Genomic DNA, 25,177 nt, shown 5'->3' on the forward strand with positions numbered 1-25,177 from the left:
TCCTCTACTGTTTCTCAAGTGAACTCAGTTTTGCATTATCACTAATACTCTTCCTTGATGTTTCTCCTGGTTAGGTTCATCTCAGAATCTTTGTTAGTTGTACATTTCTCTGTTAGAGCTATATCCCTGCTCTCCTTTATTTGTTTTGTTAATTAGCTCTTGAGACACATTGCCTACATACTGGATACTGATTACATACTTTCCTGGTAGACAAAACTTGGTGCAGGCACATAATATGAGCCTCCCAAATAATATTAGGGAGGTTGTTGAGCATATCACCGACCGATCACCCTCACTCTGTATGATACTGTGGCAGGGCTTTGAACTTAATGTAGGACATTGATGCACAATCTGACAGTCATGTACTTTACCACCACTCCCTTTCTTGCCTTCCTGTTGTCAATGGTGAAAATTTATTGCTCATACAAGTTTCATACTAGCTGATGGTCATGTGTGCATGAGGTGTGCTGGCTTTTGTGTGAATGAATGAATGATATGCCTTTCTCTTTTTCCGACGAAAGCTTGTGTGTAGCTCTCTCTTAATTAGGCCTGCCTGCAACTTAGCATGTCATCTTTACTGTAAGCAGTGACCTTATTGTTTCCTGCATTGTGTGATATCTGTAGATGATTATCGCAATCCTACTGTGCATTAGCAACTTTAGCTGTGAATTCAGTTCCTGTGTCATAGTCACATTGATAAAAACAGGCTGTGAGCAGCAATAGTTCAATCCGAAATAAGTCCGCATTGTAAGTACATACAACAGCACCTGAAAGAGACAACTGAGGCGAAATATTGTGCAAAAATGGGAATACAGACTTAACTGAACACACAGTACACCATTAAAAAATTAAACACATCAATATCTCTCTCCCATTCTACAATAAAAAGAAATTTATGCAGAGATAATTTCTTCTGGTAAGTGTTTATTAATTTCAGGAACATATGTGCTCAAACTCATTAAGTAAAAATTTTCTTTACAGCAAGTCTTCAGCTGTTCATTTGTATTTTCCATTTCTTTCTTTGTAAAAAATCACTAACCTTCTTAAATTCAGTTTATAGTGTAATAGATTTTATTTTGCAGTTTTTCAATTTAAGTGAAATATCTAGCTTTTTAGTAGAATCCTTAAGTTAGCTACAATTTTCCTGCTAATTTTGTTTATGGACTGTCTTCTTCACCGCCCCAACTGACATGCCTTGTTGCTTCTGGTTCATCATTGACTTTTGTTTTGTCTTCTTCTGTTTCAGATACTCTTGTTTCACTTACTGTCATTTCGATTATCCCTGTCCCACTTATTCTCATTTCACTTATTGCTGTTTCACTTCTTGCTCTTTCAGTTATCCCTGTTTCACTAATTCTTATGTCACTTACTTCTATTTCACTTAATGATTTACATGTACAAACCATTGGTGTAACACGCACTTTTGGTGGTGGCTGCTTCTTTTCTCTGCATTTGCATTTTGTCGGTATTGGCAGCCGTCGAAGCATTTCACGTAAAATTGCATGTGGAGGATACTTTGCAGCACTCTGCATGACAGATTCCATCAATGCACTTAAAGCAGCATCTGGAGCATATGTCGGAATTTTACGTACCAGTTCAAGAATCATTCCCTCTGGAACACTGTCAGAGAGCCAAAGTGTCTTTAGGAGGGAATAAATAATTGATTCTGGAATAGTGTCAATGAGTGGCAGAGACTCCAACAGTGTCCTCAGGACTTCTTCCACTGGAGTCTCTGGTAATGGAAGGGAATTGATGAGATCACACAGAACTGCAACTGCTGGATGACTTTCTGGTGGTAATTCTTCAACTTTTTCCACAGCTAGTGCAGCAGTAATTATTTTTGGATACATCTCTGTCACAGCTTCAACTGCTCTCCTGCATACAGGGTCTTCATCATGTTCACAGTTATATTTTAAAAACGTCTGTCGACATTTGAAGATTATCACTTCATTAACTGTGATTTCAAGCTGGTCCCAGATATCATAAGGATCAAGCCTCACATTGTATCCTAATTCTTCCAGTTTTGCTATATAAGAAAAATGAACAGTTATTAATAGGTGTTCTAGGATTTAAAAAAAAAAATTGAAATGTTCTACCTAGAAATTTATTATAAATTTGCTCAAGACATTGATTCTCTGTGAGATTCCTTATCTAATCAACTATAACATATCTGACACATCTTCGTTGTTGATACAGAAAATATGGGACCATTAAAGTATGGGGATCACAAATACACTCCAATTCAAAACAACATTGATAATGACATCACAATCAGAAGCACCTTCTATGTATACATCTACATCTATGTGCTGCTAACAACCATGAGGTGCATGGCAGAGGGTACATCACATTGTACCAGTTATTAGGGTTTCTTCTCGTTCCATTCATATTATGGACCATGGGAGGAATAATTGTCTGAATGCCTTTGTGTGTGCAGTAATTATTCTAATCTTAATTCTCAGAATCCCTATGTGAGCAATACATAGGGCATTGTAGTACATTCCTAGAAAGCTGGTTCTTGAAACCTTTTTAACAGACATTCCAGATAATTTATGTTTATCTTCAAGGGTCTTCCAGTTCAGTCATGCAGTATATCTGTGATACTATCCTATAGATTAAACAGACCTGTGACCATGCGTGCTGCCCTTCTCTGGATACGTTCAATATCCCCTGTCAGTCCTATTTGGTACGTGTCTCACACACTTGAGCAGTATTCTAAAACCAGTCACACAAGTGGTTTGTGACTCCTTTGCAGACTGATTGCACTTCCCTCTTATTCTACCAATAAATTGAAGTCCACCACCAGCTTTACCCAAGACTGAACCTAAGTGACGATTCCATTTCATATCCCTACAAAGTGATACACCCAGGAATTTGTATGAGTTGGCTGATTCCAACAGTGCCTCATTAATATTATAGTCTTAGGATACTATTTTCTTTGTGCACTTAGCAAATTTTACATTTTGGAACATTTAAAGCAAGTTGCCAATATTTGCACCACTCTGAAATCTTATCAAGGTCTGACTGAATACTTATGCAGCTTCTTTCAGATAGTGCTTCATTGCAGATAGCTGCATCATCTGCAAAAAGCTTGATGTTACTATTAATACTGTCTGTGAGATCAGTGATATACAACATGAGTGGCAAGGGTTCCAACACACTTCCCTGAGGCACATCCGAAGTTACTTCTACATCAGACAATGACACCCCATCCTAGGTAACATGCTGCATTCCACCTACCAAAAAGGCCTCAATCCAGTCACAAATTCCACTTGATACTGCATATTGCTGTATTTTTGACAATAAGCGTAGGTGTGGTACTGAGTCAAATGCTTTTGGGAAATCAAGAAATACTACATCTATCTGATCACCTTGATCCAAAGCTTTCAGTATGTTATGCAAAAAAAGTGTGAGTTGGGTTTCTCATGCTCGGATGTTTTCACAGTCAGTGCTGATTGGCGTTGAGGAGTTCATTCTTTTCAAGATACCTCATTATGTTTGAGCTCAGAATATGTTCTAAGATTCTATGACAAATCAGTGTCAAGGATACTGGACTGCAGTTTTGTGGGTCACTTCTACTACCCTTCTTGTAGACAGCTGTGACCTGTGCTTTTTTTGCAAAAACTAGATGCAATTATTTGTTCGAAGGATCTACAATGGATTGTAGTTACAAGGAGGTCTAACTCAGTTCAGTCTGGGATCTGATAGGGATTCCACCGGACCATGGAACTTTATTCAATTTTAATGATTTCAGCTGTTTCTCAGACACTGTTGACAGTAATTTCACTCATCTTTTCAGTAGTACAAGACTTAAATTGGGGAAATTCTCCAGGAGTTTCCTTTGTAAAGGAACATTTGAAAACACTTTTGATGTTGCTTATCAACAGTCCTTTTAGTCATATTCTAAACATTGTATTCGTAGTGCAATAAACAGTAAGTCATGCTCTCTCTCACCTGCTACAGCTTGCATAAGCAGTTCCCCTTGGTGTACCCAGTAATAATTAGTAAAATTAATTACAAGTACAAAAACTTTGTTTCCAAGAACATTATCTGTTCAGTTTTAATAGCAAAATGTGAAAGTTCCAGTCCACAATTAGAAATTAATTATTTTCTGTACACTTTCTGCAGTATATAAACCTTAACTGTCATGAACCATAGACCTTGGTGAGGTGAGGTGAGGTAGCTTGCATGCCTTAACAATACAGATAATCACAATGAAGGTGCAACCACAATGGAGAGACGAAAATAACCTATGGTTCCTGAAAAGGACAAGCAGCCGTTTTCAGTATTTGTAGAGGCAACCATATGGATGATTGACTATTTTGCTCTTGTAACATTAGCCAGTATGGTCTTCCTATGCTGGTACTGTGAATGACTGAAAGCAATGGGAAACTACGGCTCTTATGTTTCCAAGGGCATGCAGATACTGTATAGTTAAATGACTATGGCATCCTCCTGGGTAAGATACTGTGGAGATAAAATAACTCCCTTCGGATCTCTGGGCGAGGAGTACTGAGGAGGCCATTGTTATCGTGAAAAACAAAACTGGCATTCTACTAGTTGGAGTGCGGAATGTTAAATCGCTTAATATAATTTTCTTGATTTTGACTCATGAATAGGGCAACCTTTGCTCTTTCCTCCAGAACCCCACCTACTCCAAAAATCCACTTCATTTGCTCTTCTCAACTCAATGAGCCAGCTCCTAGATTTCAATCTCCACAAATACATCTGTTTATATAAAATGCACGCACCACCATCTGTATCTACACTTTAATAGTTGTCACCACGCCCATCTCAATAAGTGTCTTCTGTACAGCCTTGCTACCCTTGGATGCTGCACCTGCAGTGGAAAAAAAGTAGTTGTCGAAATATGCTGGTAACCTTACAAGAGTCTTTGACAGCAATATCCTATTCAGCTTATATCGATGTGTGTACTTTTGCTAGAAAAAGAGCAAGAGCTTGAAAGCTAGTGTGAATACTGTTTTCTGTTACATGCTTCTAGGTGCTCCCATCAGTCTGCTACAGGTATATAGTTGCTCTTCTATCATTTTTATACAGATCACTTGATTGTGTAGATATACTACATAATTTAAAAAAGGAAGTTAGATATAGTGTGAATTAGTGAAGTGAAGTGGCAGGAAGAGCAAGATTTCAGGTCAAGTATATAAGGAAAAAGATAGATTGTTACTTACCATAAAGCTGACACATTAAGATACAAAGACGGGTACAATTAAGACACTTACAGTTTAGTTTTGGCCACAGCCTGTGTCAGGAAAAGGCTGGGGCTGAAAGCTAGTGTGGAAGTGCCTTTTATTTGTGCCTGTCTGCAACTTAATGTGTCATCTTTACGGTTTATATGAACAAAATAGTGAAAACGTTATTGTACCAAGACAGACGTGAAGTCAACACCCTCCACAACAGTAAAAGTTCATATACCAAATAGCTCCGCAGATGATGAAGAGACTGAAAGAAAGCATGATGAGAAAAAAAAAGGAAAAGAAAAGAAAAAGAAAACAAAATTGAAATAGTTAAGGGTGATGAAACTTTAATTATGGTGGAGGACTGGAATTTAACAGTACAAAATGGAAGGAACCTGGACTAGCTGAAAGAAATGAGAGGAAGCCACCTGGTAGAATTTTGCACAGAGGGCAAATTGATCACTGCTAATACTTGGTTTAAAAATAATGAAAGAAGGCTAGTAGAGGATGTCCATTAATTATGTGAGAGATTTTCTTTAAACCCCCCCCCCCCCCCCTGCCCCTCACTTGCCCCATGTGATAGTTACCCGAGTCATGTAAAAGTAAATAAAAAGAGAATTTTTTCTTTGTTTTAAACTTGATTTAAACACTTTATTAAAACCAAGTTTTATTTAGAAAGTATGTTAAACAGTGTTTTTAATTATTGAAGGCACTATTTGAAACATGCTGACCCTGGACAGACACAAATGGACCATAAGTCTCCACAAAAATCATATGAACTGTTTTGATGGATCCCTAAAAAACTGATCTTCTACTGGTATATTATATACATGACATGTCACAGAACTCATGTTACTTATTTTGTTGATGAAACACAACATTCATTGTACCTTTCTTTTAGCCCTACGATTATGTACGATATTGCAGTGCCTGTGTTATTCCAAATTACAATGCAATGTTCCTTCATACAGGCACTGCAGTGACTACAGCCTCAGGAAATACCTGAAATGAATTTGCAATTGTGGATATGGACAACCATCAGCTGCATAGTGGAATGACAGCAATTAAATTTGTGAATGGTGGACTCCATGTGGTTCCCAAGTCGTGCAGTGACTGTAAACCATAAAATTACCAAATATGCAGCAACTGGTTGCTGCATATTTGGTAATTTTAATGAAATTTGTGCCGTACTGGGACTCAAAACATGGATTTCCCACTTTTCACAAGCAGTCATCTTACCATTTGGCTATCTCAGCACGACTCAGACCGAAACGTCCATATGTCATCAACCATGTGTGTACAATCTGTACTCATACATCCATTATGTATATTCCCGTACAGGTGAGACATTTTATTTGAAATTCGCTTGCCTGGTGCCAGCGGATAAAGGCGATATTGCAGTGCCTGTGTTATTCTGAATTACTATGCAATGTTCCATTCGATATGCATGCATTCATGCATAGTTGATAATGTATGAAAGTTTGGGTACTGCTGTGAGTCATGCTCGGATAGCCAAATGCTAAGGTGACTGCTTGCAATAAGCGGAAAAGCCAGGTTTGAGTCCCAGTCAAGCACCAATTTTCATTGTCATCATTCCATTATACAGCTGATGGTTGTCTATATTCACAACTGTGAGTACATTTCATGTAACATTATGTAGCTTTCAATTTTTTTATTTATATGATGAATAAGAGAATTCTTGTTGGTGAACTTCAGCTTAGCTTCCTTCCATAAACAATTAGCTTCTTGAAACTTCCTGGTAGTTTGAAACTGTGTGCCGGAGTGAGACTCTAACTTGGGACCTTTGCCTGGAAACATCCCCCAATCTGCAGCTAAGCCATGTCTGCACAATTCCTTTCTTCCATGAGTGGTAGTCAAGTTTCGCAGGAGAGCTTCTGCGAAGTTTGGAAGGTAGCAGATGAGGTACTAATAGGAGTAAAGCAGTGAGGGTGGGTTGTGAGTTGTGCTTGGATAGCCCTGTTAGTAGAGCACTTGCTCTAAGCAAAGGTCCTGACTTTGAGTCTCGGTCCAGCACACAATTTTAATCTGCCAGGAAGTTTCATATCAGCGTACACTCTGCTTCAGAGTAAAAATTCATTCTGATTAACTTCTTGCTTGCAAATGTGTTTCAACTTCTTGGCATGACACTTAACTTACCCAATGTAAAAGTCTGATACAAATCGATGTTGAACACAATAACATCGGATTTATACATATTGCCTGACAGACAGTGATTTCACCCAGTACAGCAAACAGTCACAGAGTGAAATCTGATAACTGTGCACGATTTGTTTCAAATCGGGGAATCCCAGCATTCACATGTGTAAAGCATTTAGTTCAGCTCAGGGAGGTCATACAGATTGGTCGACACATTAAAATTGTCTTTTATAATAATATATATTTTCTGACTTAAAACGCTCACGCGAGATTTTCGTTAACCTCCCCCCCTTCCTATTTAAATGTGGTTTAGTGAAATATTCATGTATTACATTATTTTTAGTTTATAACAGCAGTTATTATTTCAAGTTAATTGTTGATCGGTTTCACCACCTCAGTTGGGGCAAATCTGATCACCATCGTATTTTGTATGTAGGAACAGAATCGGACTTCCAGTGGAGTGAAACAGATCGCTATTATGATTTAAAAAAAATATATTACTGTATTTGCAACAAAATTTTACAATTTCTAGACTAAACAAATGGATATTAAACTTGACATTTATGCTATAAAACCACTAGCATTTACGAAATTTGACAAACAAATATTAATTTTTAGTTATTGTGTGTCATAATCAATGTGAAAAGTATTTACTCAATCTCATCATCATCTATCCCTTCAAAAATAAATTTACTTCACCTTCTGCATTCTGGAACAAATTTTTTAATAATTTGGGCTCAGTTGCATCATCAATTTCCGGAAAGACAAAATAAACATTACCATCAAGCACTTTCTTTCTCAGAAATGTCATTAGGGATGCTGTCAACTTTACCAATAAAAAAAAACCTGAAACTTTTTTTCATAGGAAATTTTACTATAGTGAAATCCTTTTCTTTAAATTCATGCCAATCTTTATCCTTCTCCTTGCCCATATCTTCACTTTCATTTGACTCATGCTGTTCTGGATCACTGTTACATAGGGACTCCCTGCTTGCAGCCCCGTCACCGTAATTTTCACTGAAGTCATTGATAACAATTCCTTTTCCTGGAGTTAATGCTAAATGCTTTGTTTGGTGCAGCTTTCCTTTTGTTTCATGAGAGCAAACCTGTTTCAACTGCATTTCGAAGGCTGCTGCCCAAGAAACTTCTGATGAGCTTGTGCCATGTGCATTGTTATCGGTTGCTTCTAGAATCTGGGAAATGACTTCATCGGGACAGAAAGGAAAAATTCCTGCTTTCCTGAACCCAGATATTACTTCGATTTGGACATGATAGGTATATTTTCAAGGGTTTTTTTCAGATTTTGGCACCACTCCTCTATTCTTCCTTTTCCAATAATTTAGCACATTTCTCCAAGCAAGTTTTAAACGTCTAAAAAAGGTCACATCAACTGGCTGACACAAATGAGTGGAATTAGGTGGTAGAAGTACAAATTTAATGTCCTGTTCCTGGCACAGTTTAATAACATTATATGACAGATTACTCGAGAAATTGTCACCTATAATCACTTTAGGTCCCTCCAATTGCCAGGCATAAGGAAAGACAATTTAAACAAACCATGATTCAAACATTGTTAGGTCAAACCAACCACTTTGATTCCTATTATAACCTGCACCAGTTATGCCTCCTTCAGTCCAATTATCGTAGAGGTGTTTTGCCCTGTAAACTGTGCACGGTGGGAGGACTGAGCTGTCTGCAGCTGCTGTCTTATGCCTTGCTTCATTATTACTTTAACTTATCCAAGATCATCACAAAAGCTTGTCTCATCACAGTTTATAATTTTGGAGGGAGGGACACCACTCAAGGTCACTTCAAGGTTTTTAAAACAATCAATCACTGTTTCTCAGGTAACTGCTGCCTTTGCCCTCTTAACATTTTCCACTTACTCTAACAGTTAGTTCATTAAATATTTTCAGAAAAGATTTTACCCACTTGTGTCCAGGTCGATTATCATGAAATCCTTTTTCAGTTCCCCCAGCTTGATTGAGATATGCCTGTACAATGTTCCTAACCTCATTATTTCTTGAAGGAAACCACCACTTCGCACAACACAATAATCATTTAACCAGGCTTTTTTCCTCACTATTGGTCAATGCTGGTTGGCCTTTTTTTTTGTATTTGTACCTTTCCTCGAGTTTGTCATTTAATGTTGTATATGGAACTGTGTATTGCTCTGAAGCTTTCCGGGTGCTTAATTTTCCTGATTTGACAGCTTTCACCACATTTAGAAGAAATTCTGGTTTGTAGTTAAGATTTCCATGTTGGTCCCAGAGCCTTTCGGTATAATCGCATGATCGGATTCACTCTACAAAAATGCAATTTTGTAATTAGGCCTGCATAGTGACTAGGCAGACGCAAGCAATAATATTGCAACTTACCAGTTACACTTAAGAAGTAACAGGCGCCAGCAGAAGTTTTCACACTGTTGTGTTGACTACATAGGCGCAGCACAAGAATCACACACCCACTGACAATGTGATTTGCTGGTAGCACACACTCCAATATGCTATTGTTGTTGATAGATTAGTCAAGAATTCATGACAACGGTCAGCTGCAATGTAATTGTTAAAATTCTATGCTCAATTATCCAAATGTGGGAAAACTGGTAAATGATTGGATTGACACCACCTTGTCGGATTCACCTCATTTTACGGTACTGTGAGAAGGCCTGGGACAGGCACAGGGAGCTGGACCCTAGAGAAGAGGCACGAGGCGGCCATATCTGTGAGGAGGGTGGGTCCACACTTGCAGCAGGGATGCCCCACAAGACTGGGACAGGCACAGAGGCAGGAGGTGAAGTTGGTGGCAGCAGACCTGCGGCCCTCACCATGGCGTGAGATGCAGCTGGTTGTGGTGCCACGTCACCACCCCATCACTGGCGTGCATCATCAGAGGCAGTAGCCTCAGCATCTGTGGACCATGACCAGAATCCATGTCAGTCAGTAGCTGAACCCACAAGTTCAGACCGCAGAGCCAGAAGGGAACTGCAAAGAGGGTCATTGGTGGGGCGACATAAGCACATGCAGGATTGTGCGTGGCTGGTGACTATGGAGCATCTTGGCTGGTCTCAGCTCCTCCACAAATATGAACCTGTATGAATTCAAGAAGTGTGTAAATGCGTGCTTGGAGGACCCTTGATTTGCAGATGAGATGTTTCACCCCAGATTGGGAACGAAAAGGAGGAGTCAACTAGCAAACACCTTGACGGGCACAGAAATTTTGGAAGTTCTGGGACACAAACTGTGGACGATTATCCATCACAAGCATATACGGCAATCCTTCAATAGAACGAAAAGTTTGAGGGGGCATGAATCATAGTTGTGGTTGACGGTGAAAGACAGCATATAACATATAAATAAATTTAGAGAAAGCAACAACCAACAACCAGAAAGAATTAGGGAAGGGTCCCACAAAATCATGGATGCTTTCCCACGGATGCTGCAGTGTGGGCTACAGAGAGATCATCACCCATGGCACTGCCTGTTGGATAGCAGATTGTGGCAAGATGCACAATGTCACCATCAAAGCTGGACCAAAACAAATGCTAATGGGTCAATAACTTGGTATGTGAGACCCCCAACGTCCCTGTTGTAGGAGCTGGAGCACATACTGCTGTGCTGGGATCACAACCCTGGGTGACGGCTTATTCATAGCTGAGAGAACACCGCCACTAATTACTGAAAGGCAATGACAGAGAGCAAAATAGCTCCGCACAGGACCAGAAATCAGATACCCCGTGTGGAGGCCTGACTGGGACACCATGCTGAATGAGGTGAACAACTTGCCACAGAACCGGATCGGCAGCAACAGCAGCTGTGACCTGGGAGACCGTAGGAAAAAATCCATCCACCATACGTTGTGCCTTAATCGTGAAAACAAAGGAGTTCATCCTGATCGAAAGTACGATCCAACCCCATCAGAAGCTGGGATAGCATATCAGTATTTGCATATTGCATGGTAGACCAAAAATGTATTTTATAGTTGCAGTGAGACAGAAACAAGGCCCAACACTGGAGGCGATGTGTTGATTTGTCGGTCAACGAAGCAGAAGCATTAAAGAATGAAACCAAGGGCTTGAGGTCAGTAATGAGAGGGAACTTAGACCCAGAGAAGAACACAATTTTTGGGGGCATAGATGATAGCAAGAGCTTTCATTTAACTTTGGAGTATCACTGCTGCGCAAAGTTGAGCATTTTCGATGTGTAAGCTATTGGACGTTCAGAACCATCCTCGTATCATTTTTGTGGTTGTTGCTGCTGTTGTTTGGCACATCACTATCCAGCACGGTGTGCTGTGTTTGTATGGCTACTACATTTTCTGCCCCCTGAGGACTGATCGATACCTGATGACCAGGAACAGGAACCACCACAGCAATATCACATCAAGCTTCAATCTGATTGCCAGCAGCACGAGATACCTTGAAAGACTGAGCATTATTTAACACTTCAGCCAAAGATTCTTTCACTGTAGTGCATGCTGACATACCTCACTGTCAGAGCCAGCTGAATGATGGTGTCACAGACCTAAAAAAAAAAAGAGTATAGGAATCATATGACTGAGGCCATGGAGTTCAGCCGCGCAAGCCCGCTAGGCCTGGTGGGGATTTTTTATGACAATGATAGAACTCTACATGCACTGCAATGACAATGATAACTGATGACAACATACACATTTCATCAAACAAAAATGACGCAGGTTCCCGGAGTGGCGGTCACTGGCACAACAACTGGTAGATCCGAGAAGAAATCAAGAAAGGACAAAGCCTTGCATATGTTTGTGTCAGTGACACCAAAAGCGAGGAAGTGTTAATGAAGCCACTTTTCATGAGCCTTCCAGTTTGTGGCTGCACCGTCGTAAGGGGGAATGGGCAGCAGGTACACTGACAGCGTGGAAGCCTGCATAGTCAATGTGGCTGACAAGTTCATCATAGCAAATTTAAGAACCTGCTGCTGCTCGAGGAGAGATTGGAGCACTGCCTCCATCAAAAACTGAGAAAAAAGAAAAAAAAGGAAAAAAAAGAAACGAAACAAAACAAAACAACCAAACAGACTGAGCACATGGAGGTGAACACCACACTGATTACCAGTTGTTTCGTACTGTAAGACACAAATGGCCACAACGAACCACAGTTTATTCTTCCTCCACATAAAAGTAAACAACAGTTGACAACACAGACACAAACAAAGAAACAATCCAGGTACTTATACAAGCAGTTGCTGACAATAAATAAGAACACAGTGGATGCCATGCAATATGCGTAAGTCATGTGGCCCACTGAAGGTGGCCTCTGGTGGCTGGGCCACGTAGTTGCAGTTGGGGGAATATTCAAAGTGCTGCATGTCAGCAGCCTGATGCTGCGGTGCGTATCCAAGTATTATGAGAAGCTTATACCAATTGTAGTTTTCCAATTATTCTTATTTGCGCCATAATAATGAACATCAGTAATTGACCACAGCACTGTGAGAGGTCATTAACCATAGAAACTACACTATGGGTTTGCAGTTTGATGCATCTATAACAATGTCGGAGGAACTAGACTATATGAATTGGCAAGGGACTCAAATATAACTTTAGAATAGGTATTTTAAATTAAGCTCTTTTAGTTAATATTACCCCATTCTGCTTGGAAGTCAACAATTTCATTAAAGCATCAAGATGTTCCATAAAAAATTCAAAATCACCAGATGAAGCACAGTATACTGTGAGGGACTAGTGTAGCAGGGGATACAACCCGTCGGCTTTGGACATTGATGTAACAAGTCGCCAATCGAGAAGCGATCCTTCTTAGTGTTGTAGCTCCCTTCAGTGGCTGATAAGTGTTTTTTGGCTTTTTTTAAAAAAAATCTCACGAGATAGAATAAACAGATTCACTTTATTAAGCAATCAGTAAACAAACGAAACTAAGCGAAAATGGTAAACTGCTATCTGGCGACTTGTGACGTCATTGTCCAAAGCCGACGGGTTGTATCCCCTGCTGCACTAGACCCTACTGTGACTATTATTATTACTGTCATTATTATTGTTGACTTCCATGAAAATATTCTACTGCAGCACGTGCTTCAAAAGGCTGATCACTGCAAAACTATGGGTATCAGTATTTTAGTGTTTACATCCCTTCATAATGTAAGTGGCAACTCTTCCTTTCTCCATGCATTTTAGGCCCAAAATTTTCAGTTGATTTTACCTCTGTTAATAATGATAGCCTGAATTCTATATTTACCCTGAAAAAGATACTGCCTTCATACTAGTTGCTACAGGGATATGCCCATGAGTGTAAGTGTTTCCCCTTGATGAATCTGCTGTCAACTCAACTCAACCCTTTCCCATTCCTGTTGAGACACTGCCCATGTCTTGTAAAACCCCACCTCTCAACAGCATCAAAACAAACAAAATCTTTGTTTGAGTCAGCACCTGGCATGAGCAGTTGATTTAAATCTATGTTACCCATAAATACATTTTATATCACTGCTTTATTAGGTCACTAAAATTAACACATTTCTTGATGTTAAAAATTACTTTTTATATCTTTCGATGTGTGATGTTTTTAACAAGTATTGGTCACAGGCTTCCTGCATGACTATGTCACAACTTAAGCTGAACCATGTTAACTAGAATCAGAGATGTTTAACAGGAGCCTAGAAAAGGAACAACCTCAACATTTGTATGGCTTGTAGCTGAAGCTATCTTTATCAGGTCACTCTCAGTACTGTAGTCATTGTTCCTGTACCTACTGTTCCCTCCTCCACCCACTATTACATCGTCCTCCTTTCCAAAATCTTTGCAAAAAGAATTTATATTCTCCATCATTTAGCTAAATCTCACTGTTGACTTGAAAAAAAATTGTGACTTGATACCTGTTTCCTAGTTCTTCCTGTAACAACTGGCCTACATCTCTTACATGACTACTACCTAACAAAAAGTGTTTCCCCCCTTTGATGCGTTTTCTGAAATCCTTGGTTTCCTATTGAAAGTCTGCTATGCCTCGCCTACGTCTACATCTACTGGAGACCATTCCTCACCTACATGAGAGAGTAGGGAAAACCAGTCTATTATTCTGGGAGTATTTGGCATGACGTTTGCAGAAATATCTATTTTTCTCTCAAGTTGTTCCCCATTTTGGTCGCTTTCCAGTACTATCATGTCACATGCATACAATATTTTCTTTCTTTCTCTCTCTCTCTCCAAACACGTATTATCATTTATAAGCTACACTCCCCTAAGATGGCTTTCGCAGATGGGACGAAGTTGGGTTTTTCCAAAACATTCGTTTAACCGCAGCGTAGTATCTCAGAATATTCTAATAACAGTGAACTTTAACATTTTGTAATTGTGCACCCTTTGGCGTATAATATGGCCGCTCCGCACATTTCGCTAATCCCTTGCAATCCTATTGAATCCACGCACACAACCAGCTCTGCACGTGTCAACTACTTAATAAAAATAAAACGTTCACTGTGGCAGATATACATAACATTCCAGTGTCACGAGAATGAATAATTAGTAATTACTTATTAGACCGTAGAGACGTTGTATCCGATGTTTCATCGTGCCCCAAGCCCAATAGGGACCAAAATGCAAAGTTACAGGCTTATCAAGTCTGCTTCTCATCCTTTCTTCCATTACGAGTGGTAAACGAAGGCTTTTAGACCCCACAAAAATTTCTGTAACAACGTGACAGGATCCCTCAGTCGTTTGCAGAGATGTTTTTTGTACATCGCAGTGTTCGAAGCAAACGGTGATCTCTGGTAAATAAATGCACGTTGGCCCCTCTTTACGTCACCTGACGTCACTTTCCAGCTGGGCAATTGTTTGTTTATATCGCATCAAGGTAGAAGTATATTCGGGAGAGTACGAGTAGTGTTGCAGAAGTAAATAACAGAAAATCTGCGTTATTTTGAATATGACTGACGAAGGTGATAGTGAAGGTGTTACAGACTCACCCAGAAGAGGTACGATACAGTAAATAAACTTTTGCGCCATGTGACAATAAGTAAGTAAGCCTACCTAATAAATATTGTGTTTCAGGGCCAACTTTGTCAACAAGCACAAGTAGCTTTGAAGCCCTCGACCCACACGATCCGAACTTAAGCCGCCTTGCCACAAACATGTTCCAGAAAACGGCAGATTATTTGTATGGAGAACTGACAGCCACATTGGTAGGTAGTGTTGTGATACATGTGACAACGATGTTCGATCGTGGATGTACTCGCCTTTATAGCAGTGTTAAATTACGTGCGATATGTTCATTATATTCCTTATACACTCGTTTAACTTGAGGGTTGATTTATGTTATGTTTTTAGGACGATTATCGTTTGCTGGAAGCGATGAATCGTGCTACGATAACAAAATATGCTGACATGAAGCAGATTGCTGGAAGTGTTTCGAAGACTATGGCGGAACTGAATGAGAAACGTAAGCAGATAATGCTGTAATATATTAAGCTGTTATTGCTTGATGTCAGAGACTAATTTGCCAACTTCTCCTGTGCAACAGATAACAGTTTTGCGATTTTTGGGTTTTGACCAGTGGTACGACACCCGTTGTTGCACTTGTTCAACATTAAATCGTTTATTGATTACATATTTTGGCTATAATCTCTATCTCTCTTGTATGTGATAAACGTGTAGCTGTTGTACAGTGAGAGGATTATTATGTTAAGTGTGCACTGTCGTCATCTTGAGTCTGAAGACTTGTATGATGCAGCTCGCCATGCTAGTCTATCCTACACAAGATTCTTCACCTCTACGTAACTACTGCAACCCACATCCGTTTCAGTCGGTTTACTGTAGTTGAGCCATGACGTTCATCTACCATTTTTACCTCACCCTCTTTGGGTGTCTGTGTGGTTGTGTTGTGTGAATGTATATATGCTTAAAAGGAAAAGAACAATAGCTTGGAATCTAGTGTTAGGCCCCCTAATTGTCTTCTATTACTTCTTTCTGAGCACCGTGCACCAATCCTCTATAGGTAAGTTGTTGCCTTTCCCTTATTTTACATACTTTCCATCCAGAGATTTCCACTATTGTTAAGTTATAATTCCTTCTTTTAGTAATTTTGCGCCATAAATTTCTTTTCTTTTTAGTTCAAATCTATTCTGCCTCATAAGTTATCCAGTATGATCGTCTAATGTTCAACATTCTGTTGTAGCACAACATTTTAAAAGCTTCTGTTCTCTTCTTGTGTGAATTTTTTTATCACCCATGTTTCGCTTTCGTACAAGGCTGGACAGTCTAGACAACTGCCTTCAAAATGCACATCTTAACATTTAAATTTATATTTTGTGTTTTTTTTGTTTTTTTGTTTTTTTCAGAAATGCTTTTCCCGCCATTAAAATATGCTCTGTGTAAATGTGTACCAGGCAACTTCCTCTTTCTTTGCTTTTCCTCAGTCTATGTTCTTGTATTAAAATCATCACATTAAATGTTAGTCACATCCTTAAAAAGAGTGCACTGATCACTTTGGAGCACTGTAGCTGGTGAAGAACTAATACTAGATGATTATGTAACCATCCACTGCTGACTTAAGTCATTGCCATGAAATGTTGTGTGTGTAAGCCAGTCAGTTGTATGGAATCAAAACAGTAAGACTGGTTGACATGGCAACGTGACAGAACAGCAGAAGTGCACCGTCATGTTTGGACAAGCATATGACCACACTATGATTGAAGTTATCCCCTGTGTTGATGTATCAAACTGGACCCACCAAAGTGTCTAAAAGGAAAGGCATAGCCCTTGCAGCCACATAACACAACGTAAGATTAGTGATAATATTATGTTCATAACCATCAAGGATCAGAGACAAGTGTTAAACTCTCTATCAGTGACAACTGGTTTGATACCCAACATGAATTTCTTCTGTCAGTGAATCCATCTCAGCTGCTTATGAATGACATTGAGAACGGAACGGCGTGCAGTGAACGTTTGGAGTTGGGTACCTCACAAAAGGCCATTACACACAATGGTAAATAAAGCTGCACATCTTCAAACAGCATAGAAATAGGACAAACACTGACTCATTGGAGGCATGTAGTCATGTAGTGTTGTCTGACTTTACAATTTTGCCTTTTTAAATAATGCAAAATGTTCAGTGCATTGACAGGCCAATGAGATCCTTACACCACAATTTGTGGAGGATATAGTTCAGCCTAGAGGCAGTTCTGTGAGGTTCTGTGAATGTTTTTTACGACATGACTTAGGCCTACTCTTTCAGGTTACAGTGAGCACGAACAAGGATTTGGCATTTCAGAAGCATCCAATTCCACTTGTCTGCTTTGACCCATGAAGTCATCAGTATGACAGATACAGCTACTTCTAGCTTATACAAAATGATGACAATGATGTCACTACAGACCAATGCCAACAAATGTGAACAAAAACAAAAATGAGACAGTAACATTTCACTCCAAAAATAAAATGAAACCAATGGGACAATCACGGAAAATGGGGGGTTTAGGGCAGGACGAGCTAAATATACAACAATAAAAGAAAATCTGTACCATCCCAAAACAAATAATTACTATACAATAATAATTACTATACAATAAAACCAAAACAAAAATTACTTACCAACAAAGACTGAAACTTCACATCAGATCCATACCTAATGAAAAAACAATAAAAATAAATTAGACTTGTTTCTGCACAACAAACACCAAACTAATCACACCTAACAAAAATGCCAAACACATAAACAAAAAGAACCTTAATCACTGACTGAAAACAATTCCACAACTCGCATTACCGCACCAATTACCTAAACTCAAAACCACATTAGCATGATGACAACCAAAACGCAAATGAATCCAATACCACAAGTTAAACTCAGCACATCCGCTTCCACCACCAGAGGCCACTGTCAAGTACAACACATCTACAAACACAACCTACTCAAAAACTCCATGCCACAATGACGTCACACACCACTCCATTACGTCATGGGTGAAAGCAGACTGGTGGAATCGGATGCTTCCATTGACACCCAAGGATTCTTATTTCAACATTTAGAAGGTTCTTATTTCAACATTGTTGACAAAGTCCTGCCCTGTCTTCCACATCTTCATGATGAATGTGCTGCGGACATTCCTGTCTTCCAAGATGACAACAGTTGTATTCACAGGGCTGTACACATACACTTCTGGTTTGGCAAAAAATCAGGCACTCTTTAACATACCTTGACTAGCTCGCTAAATCACCCAGTCTCAATCCCCATAGAAACTATCTGAGATTATTTGAAACAGCAAGTGAAACATAGTAATCAGCATCAACACAAATTTTTAGCTCATTCATCAATACATATCTTCAGCGGGATACTGCTTAATTGAAGAAACATGTAGACTCCCTTCCTTGCTGAATTGAGGCCATTATTAAGGCGGGATTTCTCCTGAGGAAGACAAATATTTTGACCACTATGCTTATTTTTCCTTCTCTCCTATTTTTGTCTGTCTCTTAACTATCTGCCTGGGTCTCATCATAAATTGTTTCAATCTCTTCATCATCTGAAGAACTAGTAGGTGTATAAGCTTGTAATAATGTTGTGGGTTTTGGTTTCATATCTATCTGGGTTACAATAATGTGCCCGCTATCTACATCTACATAGATACTCCGCAACCCGCTGTAAGGTGAATATTGGAGGCTACCACATATCGCTATGAGTCATTTCCTTTCCTCTTTCAGTCACAAGTAGACCAGGGAAAAAATGGCTGTCTATATGCTTCCATACGAGCCCTAATTTCCATACAAGCCCTAATTGCTCTTGTCTTATCTTTGTGGTCCTTATGCAAAATGTACATTGGTGGCAGTAGAATAGATCTGCAGTTGGCCTCAAATGCTGGTTCTTTAAATTTTTACAATAGTGCCTCACAAAAAGAATGTTAACTTCTGTCCAGGGATTCTGATTTGATTTCATAAAGCATTTTCGTAATACTTTCGTGCTGATTGAACCTACTGGTAACAAATCTAGCAGAATGCTTGTGAATTGTTTAGATATCTTCCTTTACATCTATATCTACATTTATACTCCGTAAGCCACCAAACGGTGTGTGGCAGAGGGCACTTCACGTGCCACTATCTGAGAGAAATCTTCCTTTAATCATACCTGGTGGGATCACATACACTCGAGCAGAATTCAAGAATGGGTTGCACTAGCATTCTATAGACCATCTCATCTATAAATGAGCTACACTTTCCCAAAAGTCTTGCAATAAAACGAAGTCGAGCATTGCCTTCCTGACCACCAGTGTGACATACTCATTCCATTTCATACCACTTTGTAGTGTTATGCATAGATATTTAATCAGTGTGACTGTGTTTAAGCAACACGTTGCTAATGCTGTATTCGAACATTATATGATTGTTTTTCCTTCTTATCCACATTAACTTTCATTTTTCTACATTCAGAGCAAGCTGCCGCTACATCACACTGACTAGAAATTCTGTCAAAGACATTTTGTATCCTCGTATAGTCATTCAAGGACAACGCCCCGTCCCCCACCATATACCCCAGCATCAGCTGCAAACAGCCTAAGTTGTTGTTTGTCTACATATATATTCTGTAGGCGACCATACGTTGCATGGCAGAGGACATCCTGTACCACTACTAGTCATTCCCTTTCCTGTTCCACTTGCAGATAGAGCAAAGGAAAACTAATTGCTATATGCCTCCAAATGAGCCCTAATTTTGCATATCTTACCTTTGTTGTCCTTACATGAAATGTATTATGGCAGCAGTAGGAGTTATCTACAGACAGCTTCAAACTCTGGTTCTCTGAATTTTCTCAATAGTGTTCCTCAAAAAGAACATCGCCTTCCCTTCAGGGATTCACATTTAAGTTCCTAAAGCATCTCTGTAACAGTTGTGTGTTGTTCAGACCTACCAGCAACAAATCTAGCTGCCTGACTCTTAATTACTTCAAAGTCTTACTTTAATCCGACATGGTGCAGATCCCGAACACTTGAGCAGTACTTAACAATAGGTCACATTAGCATCCTGTATGGGTCTTCTTTACCGATGAAGCACGCTTTCCTAAAATTCTCCCCATAAATCAAAGTTGACGTTTGCCTTCCCTGCCACAATCCTCATCTGCTTGTTCCATTTCATATCGCTTTGCAACACTATGCCCAGATATTTAAATTATGTGACAGTGTCAAGCAGGACACTGCCAATGCTGTATCCGAACATGGTGAGTATGCTTTTCCCACTCCATATTAACTTAGATTTTTCTATATGTTGAGCCAGCTGCCAGTCATCACACCAACTAGAAATTTTTTCTAAGGCACCTTGTCTCATCCAACGGTTACTCATCTTTGACACCTTTCCGTACACCACAGCTTCATCAGCATATAACCACAGATTGCTGACCACCCTATCTGCTGTATCACTGAAGTATATAGAAAATAATAGTAGTTCTATCTCGCCAAAATGTGTCCCTATCACACTTCCCTGGGGCACTCTTGATAATATCCTTGTCTCTGATGAACACTGACCATCAAGAACTATGTAATGGGTTTTATGACTTTGAGCCACTCACATATGTGGGGAAACTATTGTGTATGCTTGTACCTTCCTAAACAGTCTGTAGTGGGGGTACCATCTCAAAAGTTTTTGGAATCTAGAAATGTGAAATTTGCCTGTTTCCTTTGATCCACATTTTGCAGCATATCGTGTGAGAAAAGAACAAGCTGTATTTCACATGAACGTGCTTTTAAAATTATGGCGATTTGTTGACATAAACTCTTCAGTCTCTTGGAAATTTATTGTGTTTGAACTCGGAATATGTTCTAGAATTCCAGTACAAACTGATGTTAAGGATATTGGTCTATAATTTTTGGGTCAGTTCTTCTATCCGTCTTATATACAGAAGTCAACTGTGTTTTTTTTTTCAGTCTTTTGGGACTTTGCCCTGGGCAAGACAGTTGTGATAAATGCAAGCTAACTAAGGGGCCAGTGTCGCAGACTACTCTCTGTAAACCTGAATTGGAATTTCATCTGGACCTGACGACTTACTTGTTTTCAACTTTTTCAGTTGCTTCTCTATGCCAGGTACGCCTGTTTCTATGTCCTCCAAGAGGGAGTCTTAGTGACAGGCAAATGATGGTATATTTGTGTGATTCCCCTGGATGAATGATTTGTTAAACGATAAATTTAAAACTTCAGCTTTCCCTTTGCTGTCTTCTGTTGCCACACCAGTCTGATTGATGAGTGACTGGTTAGATACTGTCAACCTGCTTAGTGATTTTATATACAACCACAATTTTCTTGTGTTCTCAGCAAGATCTTTTGCTAAGGTGTGGCAGTGGAAGTTGTTGTATGCATTCACATTGATATTGACACACAAATTTATGCTAACGTTTACCTGTCAACATTTGCAAGTTCTTTGAATCAAGAGTGCGACAGTTTCTGTTTGCTCAGCATTTCCCACATCTGATTATTAAACCATGGAGGGTCTTTTTCATCCTTAATCATGTAACTTGGCATGTACATCACCAGAGCATCATTAAAAATTGGTGCAAATTTTGGCCACAGTTCCTTGACGTCTGTCCATTCATTGGTTAAGTGGGATGCTAACAACAGCTTAGCCACTTTTTCTAGCATAAATACATCCTAGCTTACTGGTGGACTTATTTAACTCAATTAACTGTTGTCACTGTGGTATCTTGATCACTATTCCCTGCCTCTACACTGACACTGTCGATAAAGTCAGTCCTGTTTGTAGGTACAAGGCCTACAATATTTACACTGCGTGTGGGCTGTCGATCTAGTTGTTAAGGCAGTTTTTGGAAAACATGTTTAAAAGTACTTCACAAGACTGACTGTCCATACCATATGCAGTGAATCCACAGACATCCCAGTCTGTGCTCTGGAAATTAAAGTCATCTCCAACTAATACTGCATGCTGTTAGAGCAGCTTACCCACAGTCTTATTTTATTATTCATTATTAGAACTACTTCTGCATTACCCTTATTTAACTTTGTGATGATAACCCTGTACTCATAAGACTAGGTGTACTGTTCTTCCTGCTACTGCACTTGCCTAGGTCCCACTATATCTAACTTCAAGCTATCCATTTTTCTTTTTAAGCTCTCTCACTTATTTGCTGGATTAATAATCTAAAATCTCATGCTCTGACCTGCCAGTTTTTATTTTTATTTTTTTCGTCTCTCTCCTGCTGACAAAATCCTCTTGGAGATCTGAATAGGGGACTATTTTACCTCTCATGGATGCTCTCATCATTAAGCCATACGGTAGAGCTGCATTTCATGGAGAAATATAATAGCTGTAGTTTCTCCTTAGTTTCAGGCATTGGCAGTACCATCATAATGAGGCCATGCTGGCTAATATTACAAAGCCAGATGAGTTAATAATACAGACTGTTGCTCCAGTAACCACTGAAGAGGTTGCTGTCTCTCTTCAGGGACTGTGTTAGTCTGAGTTCTCCACAGATAACCCTCTGATGTGGTATCACTCATGACATCGCTGTCTGTGTAGTTGAGGCATGTGTCCACCCCACCATGACAAGGTCTACAATTTGTAGTATATCTCTGCACTTTGTACTATAATGCTCTGTTATTATTCAGTCTTGATCAATGCAGGATGTTTCCTTTGAAATGAGAGTGACTGGTTTCCTTACCCATCCGTGGCTACAATCTTTAATGACCATCATTGATGAGACATAAAATATCCTCATCTTGCGCGCGCGCGCGCGTGTGTTCGTGTGTGTGTGTGTGTGTGTGTGTGTGTGTGTGTGTGTGTGTGTGTGTGTGTGTTCGTGTGTGTGTGTGTTCGTGTGTGTGTGTTCGTGTGTGTGTGTGTGTGTGTGTGTGTTCGTGTGTGTGTGTGTGTGTGTGTGTTCGTGTGTGTTCGTGTGCGTTCCTGCGTTCAGTTTCATTACACACAGCAAAAAAAGTTGTCCATCACCCCGGTTCCGAGAACTTCTGAAGATAGACGTTGACTGTGGATATTGTATCACAGACACAGTCCCTTTGATTGTTCAGAGATGTTACCAAGCCCACCCAAAGATGTAAACAACCAAGCACGAGCAGTGCCTATTAGACAGAGAGGGTCTGATAGCCAATCAGTTCCAGTTATTCCACCAGGAAGGAGAAAACTGGCTTGTGTCTGTAGTTCAACCATGCCTAGATAGTCAATACCGCGGTTTGATTGCATCTGCATTGTTAATTTGTGCCAAGAAGGGCTCCTAACAAAGGAAGTGTCCAGGCATCTTGGAATGAACCAAAGCGATGTTCTTCAGACATGGAGATACAGAGAGACAGGAACTGTCGATTACATGCCTCGCTCAGGCTGCCCAAGGGCTACTACTGTAGTGGATGACTGCTACCTATGGATTATGGCTCAGAGGAACGCTGACAGAAATGCCACCATGTTGAATAATGCTTTTTGTGCAGCCACAGAACATTGAGTTACAACTTAAACTGTGAGCAATAGGCTGCAATATGCAAAACTTCACTCCTGATGTCCATGGCGAGGTCCATCTTTGCAACGATGACACCATGCAGCACGGTACAGATGGGCCCAACAACATGCTGAATAGACCATTCAGGATTGGCATCATGTTCTCCTCACCAATGAGTGTCGCAAGACCAGACAATCATCGGAGACATGTTTGGAGGTAACCCGGTCAGGCTGAACGCCTTAGACACAATGTCCAGTGAGTGCAACAAGGTGGAAGTTCCCTACTGTTTTGGGGTGCCATTACGTTGGGCCGACATACGCCACTGGTGGTCATGGAACACCCCATAATGGCTGTAAGATACATGAATGCCATCCTCCGACCGACAGTGCAACCATATCGGCACTATATTGGCGAGGCATTCGTCTTCGTGGACGACAATACACACCCCCATCATGCACGTCTTGTGAATGGCTTCCTTCAGAATAATGACATCGCTTGACTAGTGACCAACATGTTCTCCAGACATGAGCCCTATTGAACACGCCAGGGATACATTGAAAAGGGCTGTTTATGGACGACGTGACCCACCAACCATTCTGAGCGAACTACGCCGAATCACCGTTGAGGAGTGGGACAATATGGACCAACAGTGCCTTGATGAACTTGTGGATAGTATGCCACACAAATACAGGCATGCATCAATGCAAGAGGACCTGCTATTGGGTATTAGAGGTACCAATGTGTACAGCAATCTGGATCACCACCTCTAAAGGTCTCGCTGTATGGTGGTACAACATGCAATGTGTAGTTTTTTTTTTTTTTTTTTTTTTTTCATGGACAATAAAAAAGGCGGAAATGATGTTTATGTTGATCTTTATTCCAATTTTCTGTACAGGTTCCGTAACTTTCAGAACTGAGGTGATGCAAAACTTTTTTTGATTTGTGTATAAAAAGTGGAGATGGCTGAAGAGATGCCCTGATTTTTTGAGCTCCTAATTTTTTGGGCTGTTAAACATTTTTATGCTTCATCCATCAGTGAGCTGTAGGCAAGTTGTAGCCCTTCCTATTTTTTGTTTGTTGTCTTCATACTGGTTAAGGGTCTTCCCCAGAGTAAAGACATCTATACAGTAGAGAAAAGATACAAATAATTTACAATTAATCCTCCCACTAGGAAAGTTACAGTTTTCTGGTAAGTACCAGGCCACAGGGGGCCCAGGAAAACAAGCAGCTTGTTACAGCAGTCAAAGAGGTTTGTGAGGAATACACAGCTCACAAATGTGCTATTTTGCTACAACCCTAATTTGAATATTGCATAAGAAAGCAATTCATCACAGGAGACAGAAGGTAAGGGAAAACTAGCTGCTTATTGTGGAAGCAGTTTCCCTTCTGAGATATTCCTCTTTTCATCCATA

General features: G+C 39.9%; 2 protein-coding genes across 2 annotated transcripts in view; one reads left to right on the forward strand and one right to left on the reverse strand.

The window, feature by feature from the left end:
• Positions 1-992: 992 nt before the first annotated feature.
• On the reverse strand, positions 993-15,031 carry LOC124625820. The gene is made up of 2 exons (XM_047149286.1): positions 14,864-15,031; positions 993-2,026 (listed from the first exon to the last, which is right to left on the reverse strand). The coding sequence occupies exons 1-2, from the start codon at positions 14,973-14,975 to the stop codon at positions 1,158-1,160; spliced, it is 981 nt and encodes a 326-aa protein (XP_047005242.1). The 5' UTR covers positions 14,976-15,031; the 3' UTR covers positions 993-1,157.
• A 101-nt stretch (positions 15,032-15,132) lies between these two features.
• Positions 15,133-25,177, forward strand: part of LOC124544586 (biogenesis of lysosome-related organelles complex 1 subunit 2) — a 39,655-nt gene continuing 29,610 nt past the window's right edge. The window contains exons 1-3 of the mRNA XM_047123176.1: positions 15,133-15,304; positions 15,381-15,511; positions 15,657-15,768. Of these exons, the coding sequence (XP_046979132.1) occupies positions 15,256-15,304; positions 15,381-15,511; positions 15,657-15,768 (292 nt within the window). The 5' untranslated portion in view covers positions 15,133-15,255. The remainder of the gene's footprint in view (positions 15,305-15,380; positions 15,512-15,656; positions 15,769-25,177) is intronic.

This window comes from Schistocerca americana, chromosome 8, assembly GCF_021461395.2.
Source record: "Schistocerca americana isolate TAMUIC-IGC-003095 chromosome 8, iqSchAmer2.1, whole genome shotgun sequence".
Lineage (NCBI taxonomy): Eukaryota > Metazoa > Arthropoda > Insecta > Orthoptera > Acrididae > Schistocerca > Schistocerca americana.

Coding starts and splice junctions, on each gene's coding strand:
- LOC124625820 (XM_047149286.1), bottom strand. CDS start 14,975: ATGGAAGAAAGGATGAGAAGCAGACTTGATAAGCCTGTAACTTTGCAT. Junction 2,027..14,863: donor ACGTCTCTACGGTCTAATAA/GTAATTACTAAT, acceptor TTTCTTATATAG/CAAAACTGGAAGAATTAGGA.